The sequence below is a fragment of the Callithrix jacchus genome, chromosome 8 (assembly GCF_049354715.1).
Source record: "Callithrix jacchus isolate 240 chromosome 8, calJac240_pri, whole genome shotgun sequence".
Classification (NCBI taxonomy): Eukaryota; Metazoa; Chordata; class Mammalia; order Primates; family Cebidae; genus Callithrix; species Callithrix jacchus.
Window position 1 is genome coordinate 107,273,005 of NC_133509.1, and position 21,328 is coordinate 107,294,332.

Consider the following 21,328-nt stretch of genomic DNA (forward strand, 5'->3'; position numbering starts at 1 on the left):
TAACACTTCTTTTCTGAACCTCTTTCAGATTGAAGACATCATTACAAAGATGCAAGATGACAAGACAGGGGGTGTGCCCATCAGAACAGTCAAGAGCTTTCTCTCCAAAATCCCCAGTGTTGTCACAGGTAACACCTCCTTCCGGGGCTGGTAACAATCAGAACTACCAAAGAGTTATAAGTCTAGATTGTGGCCTGATGGGATGTCTGAATGTTTCTTGACTCGGGTTCCATCCTAGTCTTAGTTCTAGGAAGAAGCTACTTGTTGCCTATCATTAAGAATGACTTTACCATGAGCAGCCGTTCAAGTGCATGTAGATTGAGGCCTCTGGAAATAAATAAGCCCATTAATAAAGTGGCCCATTAGAAACTTTGCCTGTGGGATATACACAAGCACCGAAATATTAAAGAAATTAAGTTTAAACAGGTTTTTAAGAAAGTGTGTGACAGAGCAAGACTACGTCTCTCAAAAAAAAAAAAAAAAAAACATGCTAAGGGGATGGGATGGGGAATGAAAGAAGCCTTATTGAACACAGAATGCTAATGTTAATAGAGACTCACTGAGAGATTTTAACAGTGTATGATACGATGTACTTCAGGTTATTAGTTTTGTTTGCCCAGGTCCTTTATAAGATCCTTGAGAACAAAGGACATACTTTACATTTTGTTAGCACTAGCCACAGCAGTGGCACAGTGCAGTTTATAGACAAGGTACTGAATAACTACGCTGACAATTGTGCAGGAGTAAAAGCATATGATGAATCTAAGCTAACTGGACCAAAAAATGATCAAATTAAAACTTATACCTAAAACAAAGAAAGTGCTATGTTCAAATTCTACAAAATGCTTCTATTTTCAGTTTTTTAACTCACCATACTTGAAGTCCTGGAAGAGGTTTTAAAATATTTTTCATTCCTTGTATTGTGTTTTGTGTGTTCATCTTTCTTTTAAAATTTTGTATTGTGAAATATATCAAGCACGTGGGCAGTTCAAGAATAATAAAACACATCACATGTATCTGCCATCCTGCCTTATAAAGAACATATTATCAATCTCTTAGAGCCCCCTTGGTATCTACTGTATTACATCCACTTCCCTAAACATTATCTCCTCATATACTAATCAATTCATTGTTTTCTTCATAGTTTTACTACCTAGGCATGTATCTTTTGCTATCCAAACAAGTAACCAAATAAATTAAGATAACATTTGAGATAAATCTCTTAATCTGCCTATATGCTTTTCAAAATTCAGTAACCAGAAGGACTTAGTTTTTACTATATACCTTTTAGAATGGCTAAAAATAAAAATATTGATAGTAGCAAGTGCTGGTGAGGATGTGAAGCAACTGGAATTCTCACATATTGCTAATAGGAATGCAAAATCATGCAGCTACTTTGGGAAATAGTTTGGCACTTTCTTACAAAGTTAAACATGTTCTTACCATATGAGCCAGCAGTCCCACTCTTGAGTATTCATCCAAGAGCAATGAAAACTGGTGTTTACCCAAAAACTTGTATGTACGTGGTTATAGCAACTTTTTTTTGAAGTATACTGAATATAACAATTTTATTCATAATCTCCAAAGACTGAAAACAACCCAAATGTCCTTCAATGAATGGGGAAAATGGATAAACAAACTGTTTTCTCTCCATACTCAGTAATAAAGCCAGGGAACTGTTGATACCAGCAGCAACTTGGATTAATCTCTAGGTCATTTTTCTGAGTGACAGAAGCCAGTCTCAAAGGTTACATGCTATGTGCTTTCATGTATACAACATTCTATACATCACAAAACTACAGTGATAGAGAATAGCTCAGTGATTTCCATAGACTGGCAGTTGCAGGGCAAGTGTGGCTACAAAAAACAGCAGGAGGGAGTTTTATAAGATGATAGAACATTTCCCTGTACTGATTGCGGTGATGGTAACATGACTCTCTCTACAGGCCAAAATTCATGGAACAGGCTGGGCATGATGGCTCATGCCTGTAATCTCAGCACTTTAGGAGACTGAGTGGGGTGGATCACCTGAGATCAGGACATTGAAACCACCCTGGCCAACATGGCAAAACCCCATCTTTACTAAAAAATACAAAAATTAGTTGGCTGTGGTGGTGTGTGTCCGTAGTCCCACCTACTTGGGAGGCTGAGGCAGAAGAATCACTTGAACCTGGGAGAGGTAGAGGTTGCAGTGAGCCGAAATTGTGCCACTACACACCAGCCTAGGCTATAGAGCGAGACTTTGTCTCAACAACAACAACAAAAATTCATGGAACAGGATGCACACACAGACACACACACACACACACACACACACACACATACACACAGAGTCAATATTACTGTATATTAACTTAAAAAATAAATGGACCCAGTTCAAGTACTCATAAGTATCCCAACTCATTATTCAGAATGTCACTGTTTGAACTAAGGTTCTGTCTTACTCAGCTCAGGCTGCTAGAACAAATCACCTTACACTGGGTGGCTTATAAAGAACAGAAATGTATGTCTCACAGTTCTGGAAGCTGGAAGTCCGAGATCAGGTTGCCATCATGAGTTCTAGTAAGAGCCCATTCCAGGTTGTAGACTGCTGACTTTTGTTGTATCCTCATTTTGTGGAAAGAGCTAGATAGCTCTCTGGCTTCTCTGTATAAGGTAATAATTCCATTCATGAGGGGTGCTCCTTCATAAACCCCCCAAAGACCTCCTAATGCCATTGGGGATTAGATTTCAACATATAAATTTGGAGGAGACACATTCAGTCCAAAATAGATCCCACATAGATTTGGGTAATGAAGGATACTTGTATTGTTAGTGTTTTCTAATGTAAAAATTTATGTAAATGGAATTTTACTATATATATTATACATATATATTCTGTATGTAATTTTATTATATTATTTTTCACATGGTTAGATTTTGTTCAATAACATTGTTTAAGATTTTTGTATCCCTTTCATGGGCCACATTGGTCTGTTGTTTTTCTTACCATAGTTGCTGGTTTGAGTATCAAATTTATGCTAGCCTCATGAATGAGCCATGAAATATCTCCCTTTTGTTGATATCCTGCCTTTCTTTGAAAACTAATTATCCCTTTAATCCAGGTTTTAGGTATGTAATTTCCATTATTTTTTATTTCTAAAATTTCCTCTGGTTCTTTTTACAATGTGCTCGGTCATTCATTTTTTATTTATTCGTTTAGATATTTATTGAGTGTTAACTATTCTCAAAGCATTGTTAAGGACTTGAGATTCAGAAGTAAATGAAACAGATAAAAAGTTCTACCCTCATGGAATTTATATTCTGGTAGAGGAGGAAATAAGTAAGGAAAACTTGCAGAATTTTAGGTAGTGATAAAGGCCAAGGAGAAAAAATAAAATACACAAAAAGGATGGGGAGTTTTGAATGTTGCAATTTTGGAATAGGTATTCAAGGAAGAGCTCCTTGAGAAGATGACATTTGAGTAAAGATGGAAAGGAGATGAGGGACTGAATCATATGGATATTGAGGGAAATAGCATTCCAGACAGCCAGAGCTCAGTGCCCAAGTCGGGAGACTTCCTGGAGCAGTGAGGATCTGTGAGGAGGAGCCAGGGCAGCTAAAATAGAGTCAAGAAAATAAGGAGAGCAGGGATGAAGCCACATGAGAATGGTGAGCTAGATCACTTAGCCTCTTACCACTGCAGGATTTTGCACATGGCCTGACATGCTCTGACTTACCTTTCAATGAGATCACTCTATTGTATTCAGAGTTCCCTGGGGGATGGAGGATTTTTGGTGCCAGATAGGAGGCTACTATTAAAATAGTGACTCAGACTAGGTGATATGGTTTGGCTCTGTGTCCCCACCCAAATCTCATTTTAAATTATAATCTCCATATGTCAAGGGAGGGACCTGGTGGTAAATGATTAGATCATGTGAGTGTTTCCCACATGCTGTTCTCATGATAGCAAGTGAGTTCACACAAGATCTGATGGTTTAAAAGTGTGGCATTTTCCCTTGCTCTCTCTCTCTCTCCTGCTGTCATGTAAGACATACCTTGTTTCCCCTCTACCTTCTGCCAGGATTGTAAGTTTCCTGAGCCCTCCCAGCCATCTGAAACTGTGAGTCAATAAATTGTCTTTTCTTTATATATTATCCAGTCTTAAAGTATTCTTCATAACAGTGTGAAAATGGCCTAATACACTAAGCTATTAGTACTGGAGATGTATGAAGTAGTCAGATTCTGATTCAAGTCTGAAGGTAGATGATATGGTTTGGCTGTGTCCTCACCCAAATCTCATCTGGAGTTATATAACAGTCCCCATAATTCCCACATATCATGAAAGGGATGGTTACCTCTATGCTGTTCTCATGATAGTTAGTGAATTCAAACAAGATCTGATGGTTTCATAAGGGGCTTTCCTACATCTTTGCTCTGCATTTCTCCTTACTGCTTTCATGTGAAGAAGGTTGCTTTCCCTTCTGCCACGGATTTTAAGTTTCCTGAGGCCTCCCCAGCCATGCTGGACTATAAGTCAATTAAACCTCTGTCCTTTATAAATTACCCAGTCTTGGGTATGTCTTTATTAGCAACATGAGAATGGACTAATATAGTAAATTGGTACCAGAGAGTGGGGCATGGATGTAAAGATACTTGAAAATGTGGAAGCAGCCGGGTGTGGTGGCTCATGCCTGTAATCTCAGCACTTTGGGAGGCCATGATAGATGGATCATTTGAGGTCAGGAGTTCAAGTCCAGCCTGGCCAACATAGTGAAACCCCATCTCTACTAAAAGTACAAAAATTAGCCAATGGTAGTGGTACACACCTGTAATCTCAGCTACTCAAGTGATTAGTAATCTAATCACTTGAGCCTGGGTAGCAGAAGTTGCAGTGAGCTGAGACTGTACCAATTCACTCCAGACTGTAAGACCCTGTCTCAAAAAAAAAAATGTGGAAGCGTCTTTGGACTGGGTGACAGGTAGAGGTTGGAACGGTTTGAAGGGCTCAGAAAAAGACAAGAAAATGTGGGAAAGTTTAGAACTTCCCAGAGACTTGGAGGGCTCAGAAGACAGGAAGATGTCTGAAAGTTTGGAACTTCCTAGAGACTTGTTGAATGGTTTTGACCAAAGTACTGATAATTATATGGACAATGAAGTCTAGGGTGAGGTGGTCTCAGATGGTGATGAGATGAGGAATTTGTTAGGAATTGGATCAAAGGTAACTCTCATTATGCTGTAGCAAAGAGTCTGGTAGCATTTTTCCCCCTGCCCTAGAGATTTGTGGAACTTTCAACTTGAGAGAGATGATTTAGGGTATCTGTCAAGGAATGTCTAGGTGGGAAGTGTTCAAGAGGTGATACCAGACACCTGTGGACACAAGAGAGAATAAAAGTTTGGAAAATTTGCAGACTGAACCAGTAGGAAAGAAAAAAACCATTTTCTGAGGAGAAATTCAAGCTGGCTGCAGACATTTGCAGAAGTAAGGAGGAGCCAAATGTTAACTGCCAAGACAGTGGGGAAAATGTCTCTAGGGCATGTCACAGACCTTCAAGGCAGCCCCTCCCATCACAGGCCCAGAGGTCTAAGAGGAAAAAGTGTTTTTCTGGACTGGGTCTAGGGCCCCACTACTGTGTGCAGCCTAGGAACTTAGTGCCATGTGTCCCAGCTGCTTCACCCATAGCTAAAAGGGACTGAGGTACTGCTCAGGCCATGGCTTCAAAGGGTACAAGCCTCCAGCCTTGGCAGCTTCCACATGGTGTTTGTCATATGGGTGCACAGAAGACAAGAATTGAGATTTGGGAACCTCCATCTAGATTTCAGAGGATGTATAAAAACATCTGGATATCCAGGCAGAGGTGTACTGCAGGGTTGGAGCCCTCATGGAAAACCTCTGCTAGGGCAGTGCAGAAGGGAAATGTGGGGTTGGAGCCCCTACACAGAGTCCCCACTGGGGCACTGCCTAGTGGAGCTGTAAAAAGAAGGCCACTGTCCTCCAGACCCAAGGAGGAATGGTAGGTCCACCAATAGCTTGCACTGTGCAACTGAAAAAGCTGCAGACACTCAATGCCAGCTATGAAGGCAGCCAGGAGGGGGGCTATAGCCTGCAAAGTTACAGGAGCAGAGCTGCCCAAGATGGTGGAAGCCCACCTCTTGCATCAGCACAACCTGGATATAAGACATGAAGTCAAAGGAGATTATTTCAGAACTTTAATTAGTGACCTATTGGATTTCAGATTTGTGTGGGGCCTGTAGCCCCTTTGTTTTGGCCAACTTTTCCTATTTGGAACAGGTTTATTCGATTCCTGTACCCACATTGTATGTAGGAAGTAAATAACTTGCTTTTGATTTTACCAGTTCATCGGCAGAAGGGACTTGCCTTGTCTCAGATGAGATTTGGGACTTGGACTTTTGGGTTAATGCTGGAATGAGTTAAAACTTTGGTAGACTGTTGGGAAAGCATGGTTGAATTTTGAAATGTGATGACATGAGATTTTGGAGGGGCTGGGGTGGAATTATATGGTTTGGTTCTGTCCCTACCCAAATCTCATCTTGAATTTTAGTTCCAGTAGTCCCCACATGTCTTGGTAGGGACCCAGTGGGAGGTAATTGAATCATGGGTTGGTTACCTCCATGCTGGTCTCATGATAGTCAGTGAGTTCTCATGAGATCTGATAATTCTATAAGGGGCCTTTCTCCCTCCTCGCTCTGCACTTTTCCTAGCTGCTGCCATGTGAAGGAGGATGTGTTTGCTTTCCCTTATGCCATGATTACAAGTTTCCTGAGGCCTTCCCAGCCACACTAAACTGTCAGTCAATTAAACCTGTTTCCTTCATCTCCCTATCTTGGGTGTGTCCTTATTGGCAGCATGAGAACAGACTAATACAGTAGAACAGACAGTATTAGGGGATTGATCAGATATAGAATGTGGGAGGAAAAAAAGAAATTAGCCATGATCCACACTTTTTGGCACGAGCAACAGGAAAAATGGAGTTGCTATTAATTTCAATGGGGAAGACTATGATGTGGCACCAGGAGTGGGGGTGGGGGCAGTTGTTAGCTAAAGGGTAAGAAATCAAAAGATAAATTTTAGACAGATCAATTTTAGTGACCTATTAGACATTCAGTTGAAGATGACAAGTAGGTATTTGAGTATGTGGATTTGGATTTTAAGGGAGTGTTTGAGATGGGTTCATAAGCCATCAGCATGTAGACAGTATTTAGAGCCATGGGAATAATGAAGTCACAAGGGAGTGAGTATAGATAGAACACACAGTCCTAGTCCTAAAACTCCAATCTATAGATGTGAGGGAGAGATGGAGAAAACAGCCAAATAAATTGACAACAAGTAGCTGGAGACAAGGAGGAAAAATCAAGAGGATATAATTTCTTGGAAGCCAACTTTTCTAGAAAGTATTTTAAGGAAGAGTGGAGTGACCTACTATAGCTATACTGATAAGCTAAGGGCTGAGAATTGATCACTGAATTTAGCAACACTGAATTCATTGCTGACCTTGGTAAGGGCACATTCTGTGAAACATTGGGAGCAAAAATCCTTATTGGAATGTGTTGAAGTCTGAGTACAAGGAGAGCGATTTGAGATGGCAAGATAGTTAATCTTGGAAGGAGTTTCCTTTGTAAAATGAAGTCAGCTCTAGAGGGGTTCATTAGGTCAGAACAGGAAGATTTTTAATTTAAGAAAAAGATAATATGTTTGTATTCTAGAAATGACTCAGTAGAGAGGGGGAGATGATGCAAGGGAATGGAAAAACTTGAAGGAGAGATATCAATGAATAAGAGGGAAAAGGAATGCCCATTGGTTCACCTGTGGGTTAGAAATGTTGGGATTGGGAAGGCTGGCCCTGGGAGTAAATGCACTGAGATAGCGGATGGGTATGTTTGGGAGAAGGTCAAATCCAAAAGTTAGCCATTAGAATACAATCCCTCTCTTAGAAAGTGAAAAATTAAGAGCTATAAGGGGTAAGGTTTAGCAAATAAATCTTCCCTAAGCAAAAATAGGTAGAGAATTGGAGAGAAAAGGAAATATGGAAGAAAGGAGAGCCCAATATTAGATCAAACTCCAAGGCTCATTGGCTTTGCAGGGGAAGTCGCATGCAAACCATCTTATCTTCAAGAGGCTTAAGATTTCTGAGCAAGGTGTCCATAGAAAGGATACTTCAGAGTCACCCTACCAATCCCTTTTCAGGACCACAGACCAGCCTTCTCAGACTCTCTTTGAATAGTAAGTAGGTAACAAAGTTGATCACTGGAATCAAGATGGTGAAGCTTCAGAGTTTCCAACTTCAGCATGCCAGCTCTTTCTCTGCCCCACCTGCCCTGCAGATGATAGACATATCCTGGGCAGAATGCCTACCAGCCCCAGGAAAGCAGCCAGATTGTGCAGCGTTGCCCAGCTGTCATAGATAGTTGTTCCAGCATAATTCTCCATCACCTTAATGTCATGAAGAATTTTCCAGGGACTTTAGAGATTGATTTCTCCAAGATCACCCTCAGAAACACGACTTTCTAGTGTGTAAGAGCCATAAGATACATATAGTCTCACTTATTCTTTTAGTCAGGAAAATTGAGTCCCAGAGACATGATGTAATGTGCTCAAAAATCACACAGCTTGTTAGGGACAGAAACAAGACTGGAATCGGGATTCCTCACCGCCGTTGCAAACTGTTCCCATGACCTCATGTGCAAAATTATAGACTCTTGGATTGCAACAGTTCTTAAAGGTGTTTGCTGCGTTCTCCCTGAACATGAGAATCACTTGCATAATTTGTTAAAATTAGATTCCCAGGACATCCCCATGGGTCTGGACTCAGGAACCTCTATTTTCAGCAACTTCTCAGATTTGTCTCCTACAGCCTGTATAAATTTGGGAATGAGTAAGACCCCTACAGAGTGCTTTCCAGCCTCCATTTTAACAGTCTGCAGTGATGGATGTCATCATCTCTCATTCCATCTTTGGAGAACTTTGTCTTGAGATACTTCTTTTTTCATAATGAATCTACCAGCCTCCCTGTTCCTTCACTGCATTAGTTCCAATTCTACCTCTGTCCCACAAAGAGTAGAGGAATGGATTTGATTAAATGTATGCCCACCTAGCTCTTCCTTATGGAATTTTCGTGTACAAATAATTTTCAGAAAATATCTGAGGTACATACATGCATTTTTATTTTACTTAACATATTTTTTCATGAATACATTTCTGCCTTTTCATTATGCACAAATTTATTTTTAATAGCTTTATATTGACCTAAACATTTAAAAGTATTTTTCTTGTGGTTTCTTGGCAACGCGGTTTGGAGTCTAGGGCTCCAAACAGCCTATGTGACCTGAGCTGGTCACTGTGTGACCTTGACCTAGTCACCAACTTCTTTGGGCCTCAGTTTTCTCATCTGTTAATTGGTAGGTTTGGATTAATTGATATTTATGGTCTGTTCTGGCTCTGATCTTCTGTGATTCTTCACAAGATATGTACAAAGTCCTATCTGAAGTGAATGCTTTTCATTTTTTGTCAAGATGTTCTAACTGAATCTACCTCTGAGTTAATCCAGGCCACCAGTTTTGTCTTAAGATGTGTGTCTCAGTCTGTTTTCTGTTGCTGTAACAGAATGCCACCGATTGGGGAAAGGGTAGAGAAACTTATTTCTTACAGTTCTAGGGCCTGGGAAGTCTAAGAGCATGGTGCCAACATCTAACAAGGTATATCCCATGGTGGAAGGTGGAAAGCAGAACGTGGAAGCATATGTGTGAACTGAGGACGGGGGGCGTGAACTCAGCCTTTTATCAGGAACCTACTCTTTGGATAACTAACCCACTCCCAGGATAACTGCATTAATTCATTCATGAGGGTGGAACCCTCATGATATAATCACTCATTAATGATCCCATCTCTTAATACTGTTACAGTGTAATTAAATTTCAAGATGAGTCTTGGAGGAGACATCCAGACCATTGTACTGTGGTACTTCCAGATTAAAAAAACAAAGAATAAGAACCAGCCTCTGTTTTCATAACTTGCAGTGATGGATGGCATCATCTCTCATTCCATCTTTGGACAACTTTCACCTTTAGAAACTTCTTTTTTTTATAATGAACTTCCCTGCCTGCCTCTTGCTTCAGTTCATTCATCCCAATTCTATCTTTTTCTTACAAATAGAGAAATGGATTACCCAAATTAGTAATTCCCTGATAATTGCCCAAAGTTAAGCAGCATTCTTAGTCTTTGTTACTCTTCTGCTTCTGTATCATTGGAAGGAAGAACTTTAAAAGTGTCTCAAAATAGAGATATTTGTTGGCTGCATGCTGTGGGCTGGAGAGTGGCCCCCCAAAATATCAGCTCCTAGTTCTTTGCATCTGTAAACATTTTGTTGATAAAGGGTCTTTGCAGGTGTGGTGATCTTGATATGGGTGGATTATTCTAGATTGGGGTATCTAATGTTTTGTCTTCCCTGGGCCACATTGGAAGAAGAATTGTCTTGGGCCACACATAAAATGCACTAACACTAATGATAGCTGATGATAGAAAAAAAAAAAAATCACCACCACCCTCCACCCAATGCACATACACACTGTCTCATGTTTTAAGAAAGTTTACAGATTTGTGTTAGGCTGCGTTCAAAGGCATCCTGAGCTACATGTGGCCCATGGGTCACAGGTTGGACAAGCTGGTCCTGGATCATCTGGGTAGGCCCTAAATGCAATGACATGTATCCCTATAAATGAGAGTCTGAGGAAAACTTGGTATAGACAGAACAGGAGAAGGCCATATGGCCTCAGAGGCAGAGATTAGAGTGATGTGGCCAGAAGCCAAGAATGCCAGCAGCCACCAGAAGCTTCCCTATCACCTCCAGAGGAAGTATGGCCCTACCAACACCTTGATTGTGGCCCAGTGAAACCAATTGTGGACTTCTGGCCTCCAGAACTGTGACATAATAAATTTATCTTGTTTTAAGCCACAAAGTTTGTGGCAATTTGTTAAAGCAGCCGTAGAAAACTAATACATTGCCAAAATTACACTAAACACATTATACTGTAAAGCAAATGACACAATGGTTTTTTAGAAAAATTGAGATTTATTTACTGAAAAAAGAAATAAACAAAATTTACAGTTTTATTCCAAAGTTTTAGTGAAAAAAAATATACATTATAAAATTAATTTTGAAAGCAAATTATACTAACATGAACTTATGTAGTATAATTATTTAATAATCACTCAGCTTAAATTGTTCAATAATGTTATAGATCTTATTTGTCCACATTTAATGTAGTTTAAAATAGCTTTTGGATATCATAACTAATCATATTATTTCCACATTTGTAATGAAGTTAAATCAATTATAAAATAAAATTTATTCTTAATTAGCATGCCAGAATTTATACATATATAAAATAATCTCTTCAGATATTCACTTTGAGAAGTGGTATATTTATTTCAATAATGCTTCCATTGCTTCGATTTTTGTTTTCAGATTTTTTCCTCCAGTAAGAGCTTTTAGAATTTCTAGAACTTGTTTAAATATCCTCAAGAGAAGCAAAGCCATGAATTCATAACCCTTTATACATTTATGTAATCAAAATTGATTTGGAGATTCTGCTTTGGAGAATAGTAGACTAGCCTGTTCAGACCAATTGTCTGAATGAGAAGAATTATAAAATCTGGTAAAAAAAATTTACTTTATGTCACTGGAGAGTTAACAAGAGAATAAGGAATTACTGGGCCAAGATTCGTGCTACCATAAACATCCATAGATATGACGGTGGCTTTGGGTGCTGTTTTTGCCCTGGGGACATTTGGCAATCCAAGAGAGCACCTGTCAGATGATGCCTTCATTAAGACCCATGGATGTTATCCCCTTTGCCCTGAGGGTTGTGGATTTGCTAGTTTAAGGAAATCACATGCAAAGGTGACAGCTTATTTACCTGACTCTGGTGTTGACCATTAGGTTTTACCATGGTCAGCAGCTATGGGCTGTGTCGGGTTTGGGTCAGGGAGATGAGGAACAAGGAGGCTGTATCTTCACCACACAGGGAGGGGAAGTTTCAACTAGGCCAAAGGTGATGAGGTACATCTGGGTTAACTTAGGTTAGGCCTAAAAATGGATGCCAAGGCAGCAACTATATTAAATAAATTTGTGATGGGCAGTGACTACTGTTTACCTCTAAGGGGCAGGGAGTATATTGTGATTTGGACAGTACCTGCAAGAGACAACCAGAGTGTTAAAAATTTTTTTTAAACATAATCATGGTAACATGATTTAAAAAAAATAATGTAAACTGTTCCCACAGTATTTCTTCTTAGCACTTTTCTATTTGTATAACATTTCACAATAAAAATAGTTTTTTTCCTTTTGTTTTACAAAAGGTAATTTGAAGTCAGTTTGGTCAATGAAGTTGGTAATTAAACAGAGGAATGCCAATTTTGATTTAAATAAGATGTGACTCTGGGTAAATGAAGTCAGTTTTCTTGTTGTCCTTAAAAGCTATTTCATAAGTTTATTTTCAAAGAGGATTTCCAAAAACTTTTGTAGCACAGCCAATACTGATGGAAAGAAGGGTGTGGCTTTTGTAGGACCAACTCTGAAAATCACAATGCTTAATTCAATATTAATTATGCTGTGGTTGCCTTAACAAATATAACTTCACTGTAGCATGTTTTATTAAAATGTATGAATTTTTCTCCTTATGAGATTCATTTCAGTAACAACCTCTTGAAATCCTGTTAACTTATAACTGTGAAAGCAAAGGCATATCTCTGATGTTTCTGGCCTTTTTATTATTAAAATCTTACTCAAAGTGTCACATTAATTCATCTTTTCAACATTTTATCTTGTGTGATTTTTTTTTTCTCCTGGAAGAAGAAATGCTAAGTGGAATGAAGGAAGGAAAATACAGACCATTTATTAAAAGTCAAAAGGCACAATAGAAACTCTGAATTGTACTCCAAAATTTCTTTTTAAACATTTCTATTAAAAAATACTGTTTCAGTTAAGATAAAATTTGAGAAGAGAATGGAATCCAGATTTGGTGTAGCTGACCCGGGATCCCTGACTCTCTTGTAGAGAAGGAGCTGGGAAACCGCAGTGGACCTCATGCTCCGTAGCAACAATTACTATGGATGTTATTGCATCATCGTTGCAGCACTAAATTCTGTACACGAAAATGGCCTCCTGGGGTGCTGGTGGGAAGACCCTAAGCAAGTCATGCTTCTGACAGAAAGTCTGTGCACATTGTGAGCTTCGAGAACATGCGTGTTCAGCTTGGCTCCTTGTGCAATTGATTCTGTTACTTTGTTCTACTGAAGACAGTGATACCAGATACAAGCTTTAAACACAAAACATTGTTGTTACTGGCATGTTAAAATAATTATGCCATGTATTATATATACAAAATCTTAAAAACTAAATTTAGAAGGTATTATTGTGTTATTTATATAGGCTTTGTTCTCCTTAAACACATTGAGTTTAATAAGGCATGTTTTGTACAAATAAAGTCTAATTCTACCATCAGTTGCAGCCACAGGAAATTTAAAGTCATTTTTCTATAAAACTTGAATTCCAACACTTAATTCAAGTTCTATGACATCACTTTCTAGATCCAAGAGCAATATCATTGGCTCAGGATTTTCTACAGTGACCTATCCTATATAGTCATCAGATAATATGCCCCTAGAATATTATTTTTTTTGTGAGAATTAATAACAGAAACATTTGTTGAGCTTATCTTTGATGACATTTGTTGACTATCAATGTTGTCTAAAATCTCCCATGTTTATCCAGGTATAAAAGTAAACTTCTAGGTTGGGTGGAGGGTGGGTCGGGAGTCAAAAGAGGACACTCTACAACAGAGTCACAGTTTATAGGTTTTCTAAAGAACACTTTCTAAATCTAAATTTTTCCTCCCACTAAGCCAAATAAGGAGGGCTCCAGGGGAATCACGTGATGGTTAGGGGTCCCACAGGAAGCAGGTGTTAACCCTTCTCCCTGATTGGATTCTTGCTGAGCTGTTGAACCCATGGCTCATCCTTGCTTCTGCTGCCAGAGAGGAAAATACAGAAAGGTTCATAGGCCATTTGCCAGGTCCCTCTTAGTGTTTGCGGATGTATGGGAAATGAGACTGGTGTCTGCTTCTTGAGGCTAAGAGGCTGCATAGGGCAGCCCACACCAAAAGGCAAATAGGGCCCATATTGTAGTGTGATGCTTAAGGAGAAATACATGGAGCACTCACTTTTCCACCTCCGGGATCCCTGTGACCCTTGGAGGCTCAAAGGAGGACCATGACTGGAGAGGAAGACAGAGAGAGAGAGGAAAGGAGGGAGTGGGTCACACCCTGTTCCTGTCCAGGTATCTCTAGACAGAGCTGGTAGAAGGGGAAAAAATAAAAGACAAAATGGGATTTAAATTTTAAACTGGACTAAATTTCAAGTGACTAGAAAGCTAAATGGTCTGTCCAAGATGTCATAAGGGAAAAGTAAAATTATTTCCCATTGGCACCTCATTGAGTGCATATTGTTCAAGAAACTGGATATAAGACCTAGTGATAGAGACTAGGACTTCTGTTTTGTTCTTGTCATACAGCCAAATATTATTCTGGTCATGTAGCCAGAACAATACCCACTGGTGCAGAATACTGAACTGGTAAGAAAGTAAGGGAAATTTTTAGAGGCCTTAAAATGAAAAGTAAGAATTCAGAAAAGTAAACTGGTTTTCGATTAGTCTTTTCTCAGAGGACATCTGTCCATCCTGGGTAGCCGAGGGCATGAATTTTAAAAGCCCATGTATATGGGTATCAAGTAAAACATTGAGTAGAGTGGCAGTCAGTTCAGAGACTCCTGAAGAGCAATGTCATTATGAGATGAGTAGAGGGAAGGGCTTTGGAGAAGGAGGTGATGGAAAGAATTGTTTTGTCTTTGGCTATTAAGAGAGTGAAAGAAAGTAGAAAAAGTCTCCCTAGAAAATTCCTGATTCCAAATTCTAAGTCTACTCTTGCTGGTATGTCTCACTAAACCCCACGTGGCCCAAAAATTCAAGCAAACAACTTAAACTTTCTCTATTTCAGTACTGCCCCCAGCTACCAGGAAGAAGCAAACACATCTTCTCTCTGGAGAAACACACATTAAGTACAGACCACAAAAAGTTCCCAATAAAAACAAAAGTCACTAGAAACGTAAGAAAACAAAACAACATGAGGATAAGTCAGCAAAAAGCAAAACGGGCATAATCCAACACATAAAGGTAGCAGACATTGTGATTACATTCAGATTATAGAGTATTGTATCATATGAAATTGCTATTTTCATAGGTCAAAGCTGGCAACTATCTGCAGTTTCATATGGTTAACATAATGTTTTTAAAGAAATAAGAGTACTAGAAGTATGTTGAAAAGAGAATGAAGGATTCTCAAAAAGGACTAGAGGCTTTGATAAGTAGCCAAATGGAATCTCTGCAAATGAAAAATACAGTTGAAATTAGAAACTTAATAGAAACATTAAACAGAAGATTTGACACCGCTAAACAGTTGATAAACTAGAAGATAAAGCAGATAAAAGCACTCAGATTGTATCATGGAAAGGCAGAAACATAAATAATATGAAAGAGAGGTTAAAAGACTTGAAAAAAGTGATAAATTATAACATCGAATCAAATTTTGATAATAATAGAGAAAATGGGAGGAGCAATTCTTCCCCATTGTCTTTGCTATTTCCTTCCAAATTTAAAGATCCAATAGTTGACAGTTTTTCAGAGTTGATTAAAAGAATCAGTCCTCAGGTTACAAAAGCCAAAAAAATTCCAAGCAAAATAAAATGAAAACAAGCTGCACTGATGTCAAATTGCAGAACACTAAACGCAAAAATAATCTTTAAAATGACTAGAGAGAGCCAGCTGAGCAGACCTGTGCCTGTGTTCCAGGCCTGAGAAACAGTACCATGGGCCACCCCTGGTATGAAGCCACCACTTCCTAGGCTGGCTGAGCAGCTGTGAACCCGTTTCCTGGGCCTGAGAAAGAGCCCTACAGGCTGCCCCAGCAAGCATGCCCCCAGGCCAGCTGAGAAACCATGTGCGCCTAGACAGAGTAACAGTCCTATGGTCCCAAAACCAATGAGCCAGACCCCAAGTAGACTGACCTACTATGTACAGGCATATGCTCCCAATCTGAGAAACATCTCAGCAAGCCCACCCCTGGGAAAGCTGTACCACTACCACTACAAACTGTCTAAGCTTAGGCCACTGAGGCATTCATAAGTGTCACTAGTATGGCTTACAGCTTAAGAAACTACTGGGTACTATACTACTGTGTCTACCAAGAACCAAGGCCAATGTGCTGCATTGAACCCATACCCCAAGACCCATATAAATGAATAAGTCTTTTCCTATTAAACCTACTCCATAAAATTGGAAGAAGTGACTGTTTCATCAGATGTAGGGACACATCAAACATGAAAATCAGTGTAGGGACACATCAAACATGAAAAAGCAAGGAAACATGAGACCTCTAAAGGAACACAGCAATTCTCTAGTAATAGACCCCAATCATAAGGAAATATATGAAATGACAGAAAAAGAATTCAAAAGAATACTCCTAAGGAAATTCAGTGAAATATAAGAAAATATAGACAATTTGGTGAAATCATGAAAATAGTAATTCATTATCTGAGTGAGAAATTCAACAGATATAGATATCATTTAAAAAGAACCAAACAAATTCTATAGCTGAAGAACTCAATGAATGAAAGAAAAAATAAAATTGAGAACTTCAACAGCAGACTAGACCAAGCAGAAGAAAGAATTTCTGAACTTGAAGACAGGTATTTTGAAATAATACAGGCCAAAAAAAAAAAAAAAAGATGAAATTAAATAAATAATGAAAAGGAATTAAAAAGTCAAAGGAATTAAACAAATATTTGCATTATGGACATTCCGGAAGAAGAAAAGGGAAAAGGTGCAGAAAAAGTATTTAATGAAATAATAGGTGAAAATGTCCCAAGTCTTAGGAGAAAGATCCAGGAAGCTCAAAGAACCTCATATAGATATAACCCCAACAGGTCCTCTCTGAGGCACATTTTAGTCAAAGTGTCAAAAGTCAAAGACAGCAAAAAAAAAAAAAAAAAAGCATCAAGTCACATATAAGGTAATCTCCATCAGATTGAGAGCAGATTCCTCATCAGAAACTATGTAGGCCAGGAAAGACTAGAATGATAAAGACAAAGTACTAAAAAAAAAAAACAACAAAAACTTACTATTCAATATTATACCTGGAAAAGCTATTCTTTAGAAATGAAGGAGAAATAAAATTTTTCAAAGACAAGCAAAAATTAAGAAAATTCATCACCACTAGACCAACCTTAAAGAAACACTCAAGGGAATCTTACATCTAGAAGTGAGAAGACAATGACCACTCATGAAGACATGCAGAACCATAAAACTTATTGGTGGAGCCAACACACAAAGGAGAAAGAAAAAGGAACCAAACCGTATCACTACAGAAAAACACCCAACCACAAAAATAAGAGAGGAGGTAAGGAACAAAGGATATACAAAACAAGGAAAAGAAAATCAATAGGATGATAAAAGTCCTCACCTATCAATAATACCTTGAATGTAAATGGATTAAAATCTTCATTTAGATATAGACTGACTGAATGAATTAAAAATACAAGATACAATATACAGCCCACAAGAAACTCACCTCACCTATGAAGACACACATAGACTGAAAGTAAAGTGATGGAAAAAGACAATTCCATGCAAACAAACCAAAAAGCAGAGTAGCTGTACTTATGTCAGACAAAACAGGCTTCCAGATGAAAGTTACAAAAAGAGACAAAGAAGGGCATTATGATGAGGAGGAGATTAATTCAGCAAGAGAATATAACAATTGTAAATGTATGCACCCAATACTGGTGCATCTAGACATATAAAGCAAATATTAGATCTAAGGGGAAAGATAGACTACAATACAGTAATAATTGAAGATTTTTACACTGCACTCTCAGCCTCTGACAGATCATCTACACAGAAAACCAACAAAGAAACATTAGATTTAAACTGTACTATAGACCAAATGAAATGGACCTAACAGGCATTTACGGAATATTTCACCCAATAGCTGCAGAATATGCACTTTTTTCATCAGCACATGGAACATTCTCCAGGCTTGACCGTATATTAGAACACAAAACAAATCTCAAAAAGCTTTTTAAAATCAAAATTAAGGCCAGGCATGTTTGTAATCCCAGCACTATAATCCTAGCAGTTTGGGAGGCCAGTACAGGAGGATTGTTTGAGCCCAGAAGTTTGAGACAAGCCTGGGCAACATAGTGAGGCTTTGACTCTACAAAAAATTAAAAAATTAGCCAGCTGTGGTACTGCACACCTGTGGTCCCAGCTGTTAAAAAGGCTGAGGTGGGAGGATCTCTTTAACGCAGGAGGGTTGCAGGAAGGATGCAGCAAGCCATAAGCATGCCTCTGCACTCCAGCTTGGGCAATAGAGTAAGACTCTGTCTCAAAAAAAATATATATTAAATATTTAATCTGACCACAATGGAATAAAACTGGATATTAATAACAAGAGGAACATTTGAAACTATACAAACACACAAAAATTAACCTGCCCCTGATTGACCAATGAGTGAAGGAAGAAATTTAAAGTGAAATTTAAAAATTCCTTGAAACAAATGAAACTAGAAACACAACATACTAAAATGTATAGGACACAGCAAAAGCTGTTTTAGAAACAAGTTTATAGCAATAAATTCCTAGATTGCAAAACTAGAAAGATTTCAAATTATTAGCTCAATATGCATCTCTAGAAAAGTGAGAATAAACCACATCCAAAGTAGGAAAGAAATGATAAAGATCAGAGCAGAAATAAACAACATTGAAACTAAAAAAAAAATACAATCAATGAAATAAAAAGTTGTTTTTTGAAAAGGTAAGCAAAATTAAAAAAAAAATTTTTTAGCTACACAATGAAAAAAACAGAGAAGACCCAAATAAATGAAATTGGAAATGAAAAAGGAGACATCACAATGAATACTACAGAAATACAAAGGATCATTAGAGACTATAATGAACAACTATATGCCAGTAAATTTAAAAACCTAGGGGAAATAAATTCCTGAATGCATACAACCTGTCAAGATTGAACCAAAAAAAAAAAAAAAAAAAAATAGAAAACCTGAATAGATCAATTAACAAGTAATAAGGTTAAACCAGTAATAAAAAGTTTCCCACAAAAGAAAAGCCCAGGATTGAATGGCTTCACCGCTGAATTCTACTAAATCTTAACATTAATGCTAATCCTTCTTAAACTATTACAAAAAACTGAGGTGGAGGAAATTTTTCCTAATTATATGAGGCTAGTGTAATTATTATACCAAAACTAGATAAGACACAACCAAAAAGTGAAAAAGGCTATACAGGCTAATATCCTTAATCAACATAGATACACAAATCCTCAACAAAATACTAACCAAATCCAACAACACATCAGAAAGATCATGATCAAGTAGGATTTATCTCATTAATGCAAGGATGATTCAACATATGCAAATCAATAAATATAATACATCACATTAATAGAATGAAACACAAAAACATATGATTGTCTCCAAAGATGCAGCAAAAGCATTTAATACAATTCAACATTTCTTCATGATAAAAGCTCTCAATTAAGAAGTTATAGAAGGAAAGTACCTCAACATAATAAAGGCCACATATGACACACCCACAGCTAACATCATACTGAATGGGGAAATCCTGAAAGCTTTTTCACTAAGAACTGGAAAAAGACAAGGATGCCAACTCTCACCATTCTTATTCAACATAGTAATGGAAGCCCTATCCAGAGCAATTGGCAAAAGAAATAAAGGGCATCCAAATTGAAAAGGAGGAAATCAAATTGTCTCTGTTTGCAGATACATGAACTTATATGTAGAAAAACCTAAAAGTTCTGTCAGAAAACTCTTAGAACTGATAAATGAATTCAGAAAAGTTGCAGGTTACCAAATCAACATACAAAAATCAGTGGTGGTTCTGTACTTGAACAATGGACTGATGAAAAAGAAATAAAAAAGGCAATAGACCTTTGTAAGGAAAACTACAAAACACTGATGAAATAAGTTGAAGAAGATACAAATGAAAAGACATCTCATGTTATGGATAGGAAGAATTAGCATTGTTAAAATGACCATACTACCCAAAGTAAACTATAGATCCAGTGCAATCTCTACCAAAATTATAATGATATTCTTCACAGAAATAGAAAAAATTATAAAAATGTATATAGAACCACAAAAGACCCTGAATAGCCAAAGCAATCATCAGCAAAAAGAACATAACTGAAGGCATCACACTACTAGACTTTAAAATATATTACAAAGCTGTAGTAACCAAAACAGCATGGTACTTGCATAAGAATAGACACAGAGCCCAATAGTGTAGAATAGAGAACCCAGAAATTAATCTACATATCTATAGCCAACGATTTTTGACAAAGATGTGAAGAACACTCACTAAGGCAAAACAAGACAGAACAGTGTCTTAAATAAATAATCTGGAAAAATCAGATATCCAAATATAGAGGAATGAAACTAGACTCTCATCTCTCATCCTATACAAAAGTCAATTCAAAATAAATCAAATACCTAAATGTAAATAAAATCTGAAAACATAAAACAAGTATAAGAAAACAAGAAGAAATGCTTTAAGACATTGGTCTGGGAAAAGGTTTTATGAATAAGACCCCAATAGCCCAGACTACAAAAGCAAAAATAAACAAATGGGATTATTCCAAACTAAAAGGCTTCTGTATAGTAAACAATCAAGAGTGAAAAAACAAGCTACGCGATGGGAGAAAATATATTCAAATTTTCCATCTGACAGGAGATTTATAGCCAGAATATCCAAGGAACTCAAATATCTCAACAGAAAAAAAAAAAAAAAAAAAAAAAACAGTTTTACAGTGGCGAAAGGATCTGAATAGACATATCTCAAAAGAAGACATACAACTGGCCAAAAAATACAGGAAACAAGTGTTCAACATTGTGAAATCATCAGGGAAATGTGAATCAAAACCGCAATGAGGTCTTATTTCACCCAGTCAGGATGGCTATTATCAAAAAGACAAAAATAGCAAATGCTGGCCAGAATGCAGAGAAAAGGGAACTTATGAACTGTTGTTGCGGATGTAAACTAGTACAGCCACTAAGGAGAACAGTATGGAGGTTCCCCAAAAAACTAAAAGAACTATTATAGCATCCGCAATCCCATTACTGGGCATCTATCCAAAGGGAAGGATAGAGTATATCATAGAGATATCTGCACCCCCATGCTTACTG

The 21,328-nt window shown here is 37.8% G+C and overlaps 1 protein-coding gene across 12 annotated transcripts in view; it reads left to right on the forward strand.

Moving 5' to 3' along the window:
* Positions 1–21,328, forward strand: part of RGS6 (regulator of G protein signaling 6) — a 635,569-nt gene that overhangs the window by 432,048 nt on the left and 182,193 nt on the right. For all 12 annotated transcript variants that reach the window (XM_035260909.3, XM_035260914.3, XM_009006271.5 and 9 more), the window contains exon 3: positions 29–128. In XM_035260909.3, the coding sequence (XP_035116800.1) occupies positions 29–128 (100 nt within the window). The remainder of the gene's footprint in view (positions 1–28; positions 129–21,328) is intronic.